At 36.2% G+C, this 15,853-nt stretch overlaps 1 protein-coding gene across 1 annotated transcript in view; it reads right to left on the reverse strand.

Moving 5' to 3' along the window:
- TNNI3K (TNNI3 interacting kinase) overlaps nt 1-15,853 on the reverse strand; it is a gene marked incomplete at its 3' end in the record, with an annotated part of 285,722 nt that overhangs the window by 155,524 nt on the left and 114,345 nt on the right. The window contains exons 14-18 of the mRNA XM_082863164.1: nt 15,658-15,714; nt 14,613-14,705; nt 14,469-14,526; nt 14,148-14,342; nt 13,308-13,412 (exon numbers count right to left, since the gene is read on the reverse strand). Of these exons, the coding sequence (XP_082719290.1) occupies nt 13,308-13,412; nt 14,148-14,342; nt 14,469-14,526; nt 14,613-14,705; nt 15,658-15,714 (508 nt within the window). The remainder of the gene's footprint in view (nt 1-13,307; nt 13,413-14,147; nt 14,343-14,468; nt 14,527-14,612; nt 14,706-15,657; nt 15,715-15,853) is intronic.

A 15,853-nucleotide genomic window follows, 5' to 3' on the forward strand; every position in this document is an offset into this window, starting at 1 on the left:
AATTCAGTGAGTTTTAAGAGACATATACTCCTGTGAAACCACTGTCTCAATCATTAGATACAAAACATTTCTGTCACCTCAACAGAATTCCTCACTCTCCTTGGATATAGTTCATTCCTCTCTCAACTCAGCCCTACGTAACCACTGATCTGCTTTTTTGACACAGGAGATTAGTTTGTATTTTCTAAAATTGTATGTAAATGAAATCTTATGGTAGGTACTCTTTAATGTTGCCTTCTTTAACATGGCATAAATTGAATGTAGACAGAGAACGCTGACCATATTTGAGTCCATATTTGGGATAATTCTGATCAATTAGGAGTAAAAAGTAACTAAGAAGTGAAAAGGATAACTTAGGGATTTGTGTTAAAAAAAAGGGGGAAAAATCTTAATATAAGTAGATGGCATATTATATTTGTGCTGTTGAAATTACAAGGAATATTTAAAAAAGGAACACAAATCCTTGCCAGAAAATAACTTCTGGGTCAGTTAAAAATTAAAACTTTTCCATTAAGGCATCCAATAATCACTGTATTTAAGAAGTCGAGTGTCAACATAAAGCAAAATTGTGAAACGATTAATTTAGACATAAAAATATAACAAGTTCAGGAAATGTCACCACTGGTTTTTCAGGTTCACATGAATCTGATTTTAGTTCCCACATACTCTTTTCAGAGGATATTTAAATAATTTGACTGTGACAAGCCAAACTGTTTTGATACCTCATTGAAAGTCAAATGAAAACATTAATCAAATGCAAAAATATTCCAGTCAGGCATAGAAATGCTGCAGGTTAGAAAATAAAATGTTGCCTTTGAGAAGGAAAATCAATCAATTCAGAAAAAGCAGGTATTGGCTCAAATCTACATGGTCAGTAGTGACTAGAAATTACTAGAATTTCGGGATTGTATTTTTCTTAAGAATCATCAGATAGTCTTGGGCTGTATCTATATTGCAAAACCAGCTTGTTTGGCTAATTTTTCACCTGTGTGAATTAGAAAATCAGAGCAGTCAAAAAGCTGATTACATTTTCTTTTCTTATAGTCTTCACTGTTTCTTTGGACAAGCTTTAGTGACTAGCATGCAAATAATTATCTGCAGCACAAAACAGCCAGGTAAGTGACCTGTGGGATAGCAGTCTTAATTGAGCCAAAGAATGACTTTCATATTATTAAATGCTACTTGAATTGTTCAATATTAAGTAAAAATTACCTTCTCATTTCTGTTATGAATTCTATAAACTACACCTCCCTTGGTAAGGCAATCTTTCAAATAGCTTAGCTGTTCAGTCAGAGCCGCTCCTGGTTTGTGGGACTAAATGACTATATATCTCTATGTTTTGGACTATATGAGTATATAGTATGGGGAATAACCTTAGTCTGTCACTTACTAGCTGTATCACCTTGATAATTTGCTTAGTGTTTTTAAGCCTTTCTATACTTCATCTTTTTAAAAAAGCTATCATACAGAGTTATGAATATTTAATAAGCCAATGCCTGGAAATATTGAGCTCAATCCCTGGCACAAAGAAACATTAATATATGATACTCTCATATTCCTTAAAATGTTATTAATTCATTCATGCATTTGACAAATATTACTTGAACTTTTATTAGGGCCCAGTCACTGGGCTAAGCATTTGGGAATAAAATCCACAGCCCCTGTCCTGAGTGTATAGCAGGGAATAGATTCAAATACATGAGCAATTTTAAGAGTGCTATCCTGAGATAAGTAAGAGCATGGTGTGCTGTAGGAACACCTAGAAGCACTTCCTGGAAGAAGGAATAGGAATTAGCCAGGAGAAAAGTGATACTGGAGGAGGGGGAGAAGGGACACTGAGGGGAAGAAGGGAAGAAGGTATCGTGGGGTGGGCATTTTCATCAGAACGAATAGTGTGTGTTAAGCTCTATATTAAATTTACCTTTTCAGATAGAGAATATAGATGCAATTCAGTGGATAAAGACATAAAAGAAACAAACAAACAAAACACCCCAAAACAAACAAAAAACAGAAAGGCAAAATAAAACAAAAGAAAACCCCCCAAACCTTTTTCTCCCTACTGCTTACAATGCTGGGGAACAGGCTTGGTAAATAAAAACTCTTTAGCCTCATATTTAGGAAGCAAAAAAATAAAGAAACTTTGTCAAACCCAGAAGAGGTTAATAAAAGTTCAGTGCTAAAATGTCTGCCCTAAAGGCCAACCATATCTCAATAGGAGGAAACTCAGAATATCTTTCTCATTCTTTGTATGAAATGGGAAAAAAGAAATTAAAGAAAGAGAAAGAATTAGATGAAGCATGTAATCAATCCTTTCCTTTACAAATCCCAGCAATTCAGGAGGTCTGCCAGCCGCTAAATCTTTCAGGGACCACAGACAGGAAAAAGCCTATTAAAATGTGCTCCGTTCCCAAAGAAAGGGGTCACTCAAGATCCTCAGACCCTTAACTCTGAATAGATTTAATGAAAGCCAACTGCTATTTTAAGAATTTAGAAGGGGATTTCCCTCCCCAAAGAAAAGAAGACAGACATCATCAATGCTCTAACACTGTTTCATCTGTGGCACCAGGCATGCTTTTCACTAACTTTCTGTAGGTTGTTAAAGCCATTAAAAGAGGATTTAGTGACTAAGAATACGTTCTTCACATACAAGGCTTAAAATGTAATTGATACAAAGACCATCCCTTTAGGATTAAAGAGTTCTAATCATTCTGTGAGGCTCACATGCTCTTTTCTCCATGCTGGTCAAGGTAATAGCCTTTCAGAAAAGAAGTGTGTTGTCTCCCATACCATTTAATAACCACAACACCTTTCACCCTCAGTGGGAAGAAGATAATCCAGATTACTCTACAAATAGTAGAGATCCAGCAGTTGGATGCAAAATGAACCTTATTCTGAGACTTTCTGGCAACTCAGTTCCATGTGATTAATAAAAACGATATACTGATTTCTCTTGCAGAGTCTTTCTCTAACGTGCTCCATGTACTTTTGCCCTGACACCCCCTATTAACTGCAAGGATATCTCTGTGAAGGTAGACATAGACACCATTATCTCCATTTGCAAATGAGGAATCTGAGGCAGAAAGAAGTCAAGTGACATCACAACAGTGACACATGAGAACAGAAATAGAAATGAGAAAAATGACTGTCTTTTGGGAATCAAGAAGGTGTGAAGGGATGAATTCTTTCTTTTCTTTGACTATTGAAAGAAGAGCAGGGGGCAACCTTCTCAGTGTTAACTTTGACAACATCCCTGCTCCTTAGAGTGAGAAGGACAATATCCCAGTTGAGTAGCCTGGTGAGCTAACTGGGCATAGGGAAGGAGAGATGCCTAACTACATAGATGCTCCATACATCCTCTGCAAAACTAGGGCTTCTCCTACTTGACATTTTTTCCTGGCATGAACTCTGCTATGTGCCTTTGATGATGCTTCCCCTTCTCTGCCATTGTGTTCCCAACAAATGACTGTTGAATGATTGAATGGCAGATGTTTAAATTGTATGCTTAAGTTTTGTGAATGAGCCTTAGGAAGAACAATCACTGAGAAGGATCTTGAATAATCAAATAACCCTGTCAACCCTCAGCTATGTTTTTATCCAAATTCTGTTATAGATCTGCATCAACCCAATGGGAGTGTCAAACTGAATCTCTGTTGCAAGTTTGAACCATGATGGGATGGAGAGGTCTCAGTGAAGAAAGTAATACAGGATTAGAATTCCCTGGCCCATCTTTATATATATATATATATATATATATATATATATATGAGATCTTCAGTCAAACAATCCAGTTAGCTCTTACATCTTCATGACAAGAAGAAACTAGCCATCTGAGATATTATAAACAAAGTTTGTGATACTACAATCAAAAGGGGAGACAGGTCCTTAGAAATATTTAATTCAGTAAAGAAACTTGGGCATTCAAGAATATTAAGTAGTGAAAATATTCCTTAAGAAAAATAATGACAATAATATCTAATGCATCTTCTCATTTAAACCCAATAAGGTAAGTATTATTATTGCCATCTTGCAAATTAGGAAACTGGTATTTAAACAAATGGCCCAAGGTAAGCTGTAACACAGCTGGTATTTGAACTCGCATGGTCTGGTTCCGTAGCCTGCAATCTCAGTTGGTTCATCCTGTGGCCTTCGAATAGGGTGGTAACCCACACCAACACAGATTCCCAGAACTGTTCATGCTGCAAGTCAAAAGAAGACTAACATTGTTGGAAGAGTTGCTTCCTCACAAGGCTGACAAGGAGGATTTTGAGACAGAAAATATCAAGCAAGGCAAGAAAATTTATAATTTTCTGCATCTCTTTTTCTAGGCCACATTAAAGGTAGAGCTATTGAAATTCAATCAGTGGAAAACTATCTACCTATTAAGATTGTTCCTCATTTATTAGCTAGCAATTCTGGCTCTGGACTCCGAGTCAGGCTGCTCTCTATTATAAACTCCAGGATCTGAAGAACACAACAACATAAATGAATCTCAGCAAGCAAAGGTTGAAAATGATGAACTGAGAAATGCACAGATAACCACAAGGTGGCATTAATATCATTACTGAAAGGTTGGCTGCTTAGGAAATTGACATGGTGCCAAGAGGGGCACTCACAGTGCCTCCCAAGAAATGAGAGCAGAGAACAAGGCCGAACAGAGAAAAGCCTTTGTTGACATTTTCAAAAGCTGACTCTATACAGGCCATATCCCCAAAGGATGGAAAATGGCAATGTGAGGAACCAGCAACACTAGAAAATTGCAGGCCAGCAAGTTCACTGCCAGTCATAGGGAAGCACTGGAAAGGTTTTGGCAGGCCGAAAGGTGCATCCCTTCTCCTCCAAGCTCCACCCTGGGGTGACAGAAGGTAACCCTGCCACAGGGAAAGCACTCCTGTCTCTGGCTTTGGGAATTCCCAGGGTATGGCCCTGTTGTACTGAAGAAAAGAGGCAGCAGACTGAACCACTTCACCACAAAAAGCATGGGTGTAAGAAAGTCTAAGGCCGGGTTCCAGTGCAGACTAGTAGCATTTTTATGTCAAATCAAAAGTGAATTTTGGTATCACAGAATTCCTGTTTTTGGCCAAACCCTGACTTTCTGTGTTCTCTTTACACACAGATACATTTATTTTGTACACACACATAATCTTGTGTATGGTGTCAAATGGCAGAGCGTGGCTAAGAATCCACCTCTAAGATGTGAGATTCAGGGATGTGTCTAACTGGGAGGATTGAGGCAAAGATTCTGATGGAAGTTTCAGCGAAAGATGGCAGGTTTGACTAGGTCTGTGTTAGCAGTATGATAGTGTGGGCAGAATGAAGGAGCTTTTCCTCTGATTTAAATATACCTGTTTTAATTTAAAGGGAGTATGTGTCTAAGGGAATTTACTTAATGAGGTGTTAAGTACGAGCACTATTTTTAGAATTGGTGGATGCAGCCAAAATTAAACCAGACATTCTAATGGAGGCAGCTGAGAGAGGAAGAACGTTTTAACTGGGCCTGGGAGGAAACTTTAGCTATTTCCACAGGAGTACAAAGAAAGCACAACTCAGGACTAAGGGACCTTATAGGATAGAGTAAGGAGGGGGGACTGCTATTTTGGCTCAGGATGAGGAACCAAATTGAAATGTGCTGAGAATGTTTGGGACACATCTGGCCCTCTGGGAACTGTGGGAATCAGGTTAGAGGGCAGGGGTGGATCTACTATCAGAGAAGAGGAGGATGAGCTGGACAGTGAATTTCTATTTAAATAACAGGTAGGCACTTGAGAGTCAGAGGGAACTGTCTGCTTCATCTGGAGGTTCAGGGAGCCGAGGACAGACAGACTGACTTTAATCATGTCAGACGTGGGAATGGAAAATGTGACTGAATATCAACACCTGAGTGAAGCTTGCAAATAGGATTTTTAAAAAATTAATTAATTTTATTTTTGACTGTGTTGGGTCTTCATTGCCGCGCACAGGCTTTCTCTACTTGCGGCAAGCGGGGGCTACTCTTCCTTGCGGTACGTGGGTTTCTCTTGTTGCGGAGCACGGGCTCTAGGCACACAGGCTTCAGTAGTTGTGGCATATGGGCTCAGTAGTTGTGGCTCACGGGCTCTAGAGCACAGGCTCAGTAGTTGTGGTGCATGGGTTTAGTTGCTCCGCGGCATGTGGGATCTTCCCAGACCAGGGCTCGAACGTGTCCCCTGCATTGGCAGGCAGATTCTTAACCACTGTGCCACCAGGGAAGCCTTGCAAATAGGATTCATTTGTAGAATTAAATGTCTGAGGAACCCTTTCAGATGGATATGGTATAATAAGGTTCTATGAGTAGAGTGATCAGAGTCTGTGTTTTAATTTTCACTTTTAAAGAAAAATGTGTGTGTGTTTTCATTGACCTAGAGCAAATGGAACTGTGAGATGTTTTTGAATTTATATAGCCTATTTCATACTATTACATCTTATTACAGTACATGTTTTTTACTCTTGAACCATGTTTAGGTTCAGGGACACATGTCCCCACATTCCCAAAGCTATTCTCATGTTTTTAATGTAACAAAAAAAAAGTGAATGAGAATTATTTCAAAATTAACTTATATATAATATGCTTTACTGAGTAGCTTTCACCACATCTCCCAATTAGTGGTATTAGTTTATACATTGTGAAAATGTGTTTATAAACTAAAAATATTTAGTATGCAGTTGACATTATGTTTGTGCAAGTAATTCAGGCAAATCTAGATCTCCCTTCTACCCAAACCCTAGTACCTGTTGTCACTAGTGCAAATAAGGCGAATGTAACCCAGACTGCTGGCTGCCTATCAAAACTCATTTCCTCTTCTGGGCACACAGCTGGACTACATTTCCCAGTACTCCTTGCAGTCAGTCATGGCCATTTGAGCTCTAGCCAATGAGATGTGACTGAAAGTGACATATGCCACTCTGATACCTGGCCCACAAAGCATTTCATGCATGTCTCACATATTCTTGTCCCATTTATGCTCACTTGAATAGAGATGATCCTCAAGGAGACCCTAGATGCAACATGCTGAAAATGGGTCTTGAACAACTTCATGGGTAAGGGACCTCCACAACAACCTGTTAATTCACACAATCAAGACACAAACTTCTATTGTTTTTGAAACATTATACATTTTGAGGTCTGTTATTGCAGCAGATACCTTAGCCAAACAAATCCAAATTTCATCTTGGAAAGCTGTATAGCTTAGTTTTTTTTTCCCCTCATTACTCATAGTAGTAATGAAATTGACACAGATTGAAACTGATTACTTATATATTTTTTTTAATTTTGAAAATCTGAAGTCATCTTACAATTTTGGATATAGACATTTCATAATTAGGCACCCCTTAAGCCCTCAGGCCCTAAGCCCCAAGGCATCCCTTGTATGTAATTAATTAACTTCTCTATGAATCCCAAATGGTAACAGCTAGGTCTCATCCTTGGGAGAATTGAGAAAAATATCTCTCAAATCCTTTTCCATAGGGCTTAATTTCTTCAGAACTGCAGATGAGAAAGAATGGAAGCATTACAAAAACATGAAAATGTGCATGCTTATATGTGCATTGATGTATAATATTCACATATACATTTATGTGAGTCTTTATATATGTGTGTATTGATTTACTATACATAGGTCTATATTCTTCCAGGGTTTTATAGCCTTGAATACTCGTATGAACTGTGTGCACTTCAGTTGTCTAATATTGAAACTTTTACTTCTGTTTGGCTGCTTATGAAGATTCTGCACTCCTGGGAACTTTTCTAATATTAAGTATGAATTATAAATTAGGTGCTCAAGAATGCTTTAGTATACATAGCACAACTCCCATGGAAACTGCTGGATCTTGGAACCTACTCTGTGCCATAGGTATCATGAGCATGTGGATCTGTCTTTTGCGTTAGTTATTGAATGAATGAATGAATGATTATATTGTATTTAGGGCAATGATTCACAAAACATTTGGAATTACATTGTGACTTGATTTCCCAATATTCCCACTCCACCCTGGAAGAAGAGAAGGATGAGATTGTATAGCAAATGGTTAAGAGGAGTAACTGGTATTAGACTAGAAGGTAGTTCTCAATGCTGCCTGTATATTGGAATCACCTGTATTGCTCTCTAAAAATATGACACCTGGGCCCCAACTCTGAGATTCTGATTTAAGTAGCATCAGGGTTTTCTTAAAGTTTTCCTAGAGATTCTAATGTGTAGCCAAATGTGAGAACCACTCAACTAGAACAATGTTTTCTCTCCTTGCTTGATTATAAGAATTGGCTGGTAATCTTGTTTAAAAATATAGATTCTCAGGTCCAATTTAGGACATTCTCAATCTGTGCCTTTTAGGAAGGAGTTTTTGATTTTTAAATGAGGGCCCCCAGGTGATTCTTATGACTGGGAAATAATACTTAGGCTCTAAGCTCTGCTGGAGAGGGGCTACGGGTCTGTCATCCTCAGCTGTGCCTCCAGGCATAGCATAGACGCTGGCTCACATCAACCATTCAAATATTTTATATTAATTAATTAATTCATTTAATTTTAAAGTGGAAATAAGTGAAAAAAAAGACAAAATTAAAAATGCCACTTGTGACTGGTTTTATACTAGAGATTTACAAAAGTAGAGTTGTGAAGAATTTCATGAGTTTCAAGGGTTCTCTTTTAAGACTTACCATAAATATTGCAATGTAATCAATTAATTGGCCTGCATTCAAGTACTCAGAATTCTTTGCAAGATGGTTTTTGCCAGTGAATGCTAAATTCCTTCTGTATAATCACTTATTAGAAAAGTCACAAGCGAAAGGAATAGCTGAGAGCAAACTCTGTAATCTATGTGAATCAAGGAATACAATTGTACCTAATAGGTAACAGAAAAACAATTAATAATTTGTTAATTTGTACTTGATTGCTGTTTTTTAAAAAAATGCAGGGTTTTTATATTTTGTATTCAACTGAAAGGCAAACACATACATCAACTTAAAAGAATTATTAAAAATTTTAATCAATTTTTTCTTTAATACCTTCTGAAATCTTCACTAACTTAGTTAAATCCACCTTCAAAATTAAAATTCTTTTAGCCTTTACTAGCATTGTCATTTAAAATTATCTGTCATTTGTCATCAGCAAGTTGGCTGTTTTTAAATTATCACTAATTATTTTCCTTTATAGTCACTCGAATAAGCTGACACTCAAAAACAGCCCTCAGATCTAGACCTAGACCCCCAATTAATTAGTTGTGTTATATAAAAATAAATATCTGTATGGATGAGAATACTGTGGAGTGTTTTTCCATCCACATTCTTGACCTATAAAGGAACAAGTGAGGGATTAATCACAATAACAACTGGCATTTCTATAGTGCTTCTTCTATATCTCTCTTGGGAGTGCCATGGCCACTCTGTTGGAAACATCACTGTTTCATTGATTACAGTGTTATATTATTTACTTAAATACAGAAAAGACCATTTATTTGATGTTTGCAGTGATGTTTGGTTTCAACATCAAAAAATTTGGAAAATGGACTTTACCAAGAAAACAAAGATAGCTGCTAGTATTAAGTAAAAAACATTAAAATGTTTAGCTATAAACCATGTTTTGTAAGCTCCAATGCCACAAAATGAGCATATAAGTTGGACAAGGTATAAACTGGTAAGTTGGTAGGTGGTGGGGTCTATGACAAATTGAAAAGTACCTTCCTGCCTAAAGCGACACATTTAAAAATAGTTAAACATTATGGGCCAAAGAAGACATATCCGTATGCCTCATATGCAACTTCTGCTCCATACTAGCAGAACATGGGGTGTAGAAGAAGAAATAAAGCAGAAACACAGAAGCACAAGGAGATGGTATGAGAAATGGTTTGGGTCACAGGAATTGCGCCTATAGGACTGAAGTACAAAGAGCAAGGTTGATCAATGTGGCCGATGCTCATCCAATATCACCCAGCCTCCTCCTATCTCTCTGTACTGACTTGGTTTTGCTGTTGTGGTTGCGTCAGCATAATATAGCTATAAGCATGTGGCTGTGGGCTTAATATCTTTAGTCAGTTTCCTTACAGTAAAATGGACATAATAATAACTATTATAGGATTGCTGTGAAATTAAATGAGTGCATACATAACAAGGGCTTAGCAGAGGTCTTTCACATTGTAAGCACTGAATAAATTCTCATCATCATCATTGGAAAGAATCACTTCCTTAAGCATTCCTTGATTTATATGGTAAGAAACTTATAAGGGAAAAGGCAAAGTGTTTTCCTTTCTCTCAAATAAATTAACAACCACAAAACCAAAGATAGAAGTGTCCCCTCTCTGTGGGCTGATCTGTAAGCTCAAACAACTTCTTTCTTTTAGAACTATAAAAGGTATTGGGCAAGTTAGTCAGACTCTACCTACAAGGAGTCATACTTGTACCAACTAGGCCATTGCTTTCTGAAATGACATTCATCGAAATGCCTCAAGAATTTGGTTCAGTTAAAAATGCATTGACTGAACACCTCTGTGTAAGACACTATGTTTAGTTTTGGAAATCTGAGATGAAGAGCGCAGGATTGCTGTTCCTGAGGCCCTGACCTGCCCAGAAAAATTGGGGAGAGAAACATGGAAACAGGTCATTTCAATACAAATGTAATGCCTGAGTTCCTCACTCTATGACGTACATCTTTCCCTCTACCTCTTTCAATGGGAGGGGCTTTGTAAGCATTGTGCAAATACAAGGATTAGTATGCTATGAAAAGACTGAGGAAAGATACATGCCTATCCTTCAAAGTCTAGTTTTAGCTCTACATCCTCCAGGAAGCTTTCCATTCTACTTTGATCTTTAATTTACTCAAAATCCTTTGAAAATTACTGATTAATCATTTTGGCCCTTAATCATTTTCCACCTTAAATGGCAATTAATTTGCTTCCTGGGCATATGTTTTATGTCCCTAACCAGATTGTAGTAAGAAACCCTGAGGAGAAGGACTTAGACTCTTTTGGGCAGTACACATGCTACATTTGCATTAAACTGAAAAAATGTTTTATTGCTACCAGATTAAAGAGCAGTAGAAAATAGTCCACAAATAATAAATGCAAGAATTTGGTACTCTATTATATTGAAGGCACCCATGAAATAGTGTTTCATAAGACTTGAAGACTTTTTGGCACAATTTAAGTATTTAGGTTAGATTAGAGACAGAAAAAATGGTAAATATAAACTTATATCTGTTACATAATACATGTTCTATTTTCACTTTTAATCAACAACATTTATATTTTTGGTCCTGCTTTATAACCTGGTGGCAACAACTTACACTTACTCACAGGGCAACAGAACACACTTTCAGTTGCCCCACAAGTGAAGCGTTGCAGCAAGAGAAAACTTTCAGTGAGCATATTTGTTTCAATGACACATGCAAAGATGGTTGGGATAACGAAACAATACTCCTAAAACTCACAAATCACCGGTTGGAATTATGTTAATTTATCACCTAAATCTGTTTCCTGAACATTGTTACTGAAACCCAAAGAAAAAATGTTTATTAACATAAATATTTTTAAAAGAGAGGTAAAGAAAATAACAGGGAAGAAATAACTTTTTGTTGAAAACTAGTAAAAAACTATAAATAGATTGAGTCCTATATATGTTTACTTCCAATATCTAAGATTCAACCACTCTTCATATCTAATTTATTTTATCTCTCCTATCTGTCTCTTCCTTTCATTTCCTCTGCCATTAGTGAACTTCTGCTTTTCATTACTTATCTAGATCACTGCAACAACTGCTTCACTAGTTTCCCTTCAAGTTGATCTATTATAAAGACACTGAATTAATCTTTCCATACTACAGTCCCAAATTTGTGACTCCTTGCTCTAACATCCTCAGTGCCTCCTTCTTGCTTACAGAACAAGGTCTAAACTACCTTACTCTAGCATTCACTAATTTCTGTGCTCTTGTTTCAGTTTATTTTTCTTTCCCAAGAGTCCTCTTCACACATTAAATACACTACCTACATTTATACATTTCATCTACTGAAGTGAAACTATTCAGTGCTCCTATACATGGTTTTAACTTTCTAATCTCTTTTTTTATTTTTTCATGTCTTCCCTAAGCCTAGGATATTCTTCCAAATTCTAACCATCCTTTATGGTCAAGCCCGAAGGTCACCTATTCCATAAAGTTGTTCTAAATTTCTCAGAAGTAATTAATATTCTTCTTTCTGAAATTTTATAGAAAATATTCCACTATTTCCTTAAGAGAACTTGTTATTTTTATACCTAGAGCATATTTAGGTATTTTTCTCCTCTACTAGAGTAGGAAAGCTCCTTGAGAATGGAGTCTATGGAAGTTTCACTTGGCTCTACTGTGCTAAGTATAAAGGCTTTGAACATAGCAGATACCCAAATAGCTACTGAACAAATGACTGGAGTAATTAATGAATATTAAGCAGTTTTAGAACTGTGGGCTTTGTATAAAGGATCATATATGGGATCTACTTGACTTACTGGCAACCATGAAATGAAAGTTATTGATTTTGAATAATCCAGCTTGTTTCATAAACCAGTGGTTTATCAGATTGGTGGTTTTCCAGATATTCTCCTTAGCACCTTTGAGATTCCAGAGAGATGGCTCAAGGATCTCCCTCTTTGGCAGTGGGAAGTGGTAAATGAACAGAATTTTGCACCATATACTCTGCCTTCAACTAAAGCTGCTCCTTTTGTGTATCAGCCTTTTTCTAAGACTTCTCTTAGAGAAAGCATTCACTATTTAAAAAAAAAGAGAAAACCTTGGGGTTCCACCACCAAAACATTCTAGTTCTATATTTGTTTCAAGTCTCCATTCCACATGAAAACATCTTCACATGATAACTAGGTAAATGAGCTGCTGTGTTTTGGCTGAGTTTATAATTATAAGAAAAAAATAACAAAATGTTAGCACAAAAGTAGCATTTCAGATAATTTTATAACAGGTCCTACTATAATACCTGACTTTGTATGAGACATGACATTCTATAATGGTCATTGATCTCAATCCTTGATCTGACTTTACTGGCCTGAGAACTAGCTAGCTGGTGAATCTTACAGATGTCATAGTCTTTCTGCATATTTTTCACAGATTTGAAAGGTCCCTGAGAGGCAGTTATACAGCTTTCTATTTCTGTAAAAGACAATGACAAACCTTCCTATCCCCTAGGCTTATGGGAGCCTGTCCCCTTACCCACAGAGTAGAAAACTGTGTTCTGCAATAAATCTAAAATGTATCTTCACTGAAATCTGTCTTAGACTCCTAGTAAGTTACACAGTTCCAAGTTCATTATTTAGAGGGAAAAAAATACCTGTTTAAGTCACGGTGTATAATTGGCTGTGTCAAGTTGTGAAGGTACTCCATACCTTTGGCAACATCTACTGCAATAATTAATTTAGACTGCAAGTCAAGAATCCTAGAATTTAAAAATAGATTTAATGAGGATGAAATGGTCAAAGCCAATACCATACCTTTCTAAAAGGAATCAGTAGTGTGTGTGATTTGTTATTCTGTATAATTTCAGCCGTTTTTGCTTGATTGAACATTAAGCTAAAAATTCAACAAATTTGGAAAAATAGCTTTTCTACATCTGATAATGCTTAATTATAGATCAATTCAGATACCAACCCCTCTTATTTAAACAGTCAACTTGATTTTATAATCTTTGTAATTTTATATTTAATTTCTTTGTAATAACATAAAAATGGAATCGAATCACTGAGTAAAAACCACATTCTAATTATCATATGCATAGATCTAGGAAGTGAATTCAAATTAGACTTGTGCAAGACTATTCTTTCTTAAAACTTTAAAAAATAAATACTGTGACCCCTGGTAATTATTTTATTCTGATCTTAGACATATCTGCTTTACTGGTATGTCAAGTTTAGCGTAATTATTATAAGCTTCAGTTACCAATTTAAATTCCTTGAATTTGTTATCTTAAACTGAATTCCTGTTAAGAAAGCACAGAAATCTTTCTAGTCATTAAAACACAATTATTGGACATAAATTATTAGCCATCTTTAAAATGTCACATTTCCTAGCACTCAGAGATATCAGAAGGTAACAGCTCACCTAAGCAGAAAGCGTATGAGGTGTTGCAACTGTAATTCCAATGACATGTAAAATGATAAGTCAGAGACCATACCTCTTCTGTTCATGAAGGAGGGAGAATAGAGAACCCCCTGATATGTACTGAGTGACGATGGCAAACTGGCTGGGATCATTCAAGCAAGCACCCACAAACTGAATGACACAGGGATGATTGAGCCGGCAGAGAATGGACACCTCTCGGCAAAACATATCCACATCTGACTTGGAGCAGTAGGTGTTGGCTCGATAACTGGAAATGACAGCAACAGGAAGTCTTCAGTCAACAGATGAATCAAAACAAGGGGCTAGCCATGCATATACTTCTCAGAGTTTACTGCTCTACTTGGATGCTAAATTTTCTCATTTGCTTGCTTACCGCTTTATAGCCACTATTTTATTTCTGCATCGTCCTTTATACACTTTCCCAAAAGAACCTAAAATTGTTTAAGAGAAACAAGTAAACACATATTATTAAACTGAGCTCATTAAACTGAAACAGACTAGTATTTTCTTAGGTTACCTGAGCCGATAATCTCATGGAACTCAATTTCTGAGAGCTGAAGATGGAAATGTGAAGGCAATCCAGCCCTTAGAAGGAGAACATCTGCCTTCTCTGCAAACAGGAATTATTATTTTATTTTTTAAGATAAAAAGCACACATGTGGATGCTTACACACACATGCACCTGTATACTTAACCAAAAACATCATACCCTAGTAACATTTAATTTTCCGACTGTAATTGACTACTTGGAGATACTAAAACCTTATCACAAATGATCCCTATTCCCCTACATTAAAAGCCCGTTAGTTCTCTGTCTCTGTTACCCGACCTTTGTTATCGGAGCTAAGGGTTTATTCCTGATTTGGTCAACCACTAGCTTGTCTGTATGATGTGGCAACTCTGGAGAACAGTCCATATCACATCATGATATAAAGAGTCTTATGTGGTCAATCCCAGCAACCTGTCACAAAAAGCTTAGTCAAATATCCATAAACTAAACCTTCAAGAGATGCCAATTAGGAAATAAGCATATGAATTATTCAGAAGAAACATTCAAAACCAAAAATAATTTTTTAAAACTTCAAATTCTAAATAAATATAAATTTACAGTTGAATATTTTTTACTTTCCTGATTCAATGGTATTAATTTCTGTGTATAGCATACATTCAGAAAAGTTCCCAAAGTATTACTTATTTGGGATCTTTTGAAAAATAATTTATTTTTCAATTTTTTTCCCTATGACAAACCTTTTCCCAATTCCCCTTAAAGATATTAATATTTATAATTTATATTTCATTAAAAATACAAATGTCTATGTGAATTTGATCTTCTTTTAATATTCATATGGAATTTTCACCATTATACCTTCATGAACTAAGAGGACATATGCAAAATAACATAGCAGATGAGGTTAATTATGGAAAGAACGGTCTGTTAATAATATTATTTATGTTTGCAAAATAGTCATTTGTAATATATAAAACAAAATAGAAAGTTATCATATTTGAGGCAATAGCTATTGTTAGTAATAAAATATAACAACTGTCCCATATTAAAATACCTTTTGTCATGCTTTTAATCTTCCCCAAAGGGGATGGAACAGACACATAGGAGCCATCTAGAAATCAAATTATAGAGTTAAAGGTAGCAAACATTTTTTTCCATAAAAGCTAAACACTATGAAAAGTAGCACGTGACAAAAGAAATTTGCTAAGAACACCAAGTGAGACTATAACTTAACTCTAGGTTTTTCTCTA

This window comes from Leucopleurus acutus (assembly GCF_964270905.1).
Source record: "Leucopleurus acutus genome assembly, chromosome: 2".
Classification (NCBI taxonomy): Eukaryota; Metazoa; Chordata; class Mammalia; order Artiodactyla; family Delphinidae; genus Leucopleurus; species Leucopleurus acutus.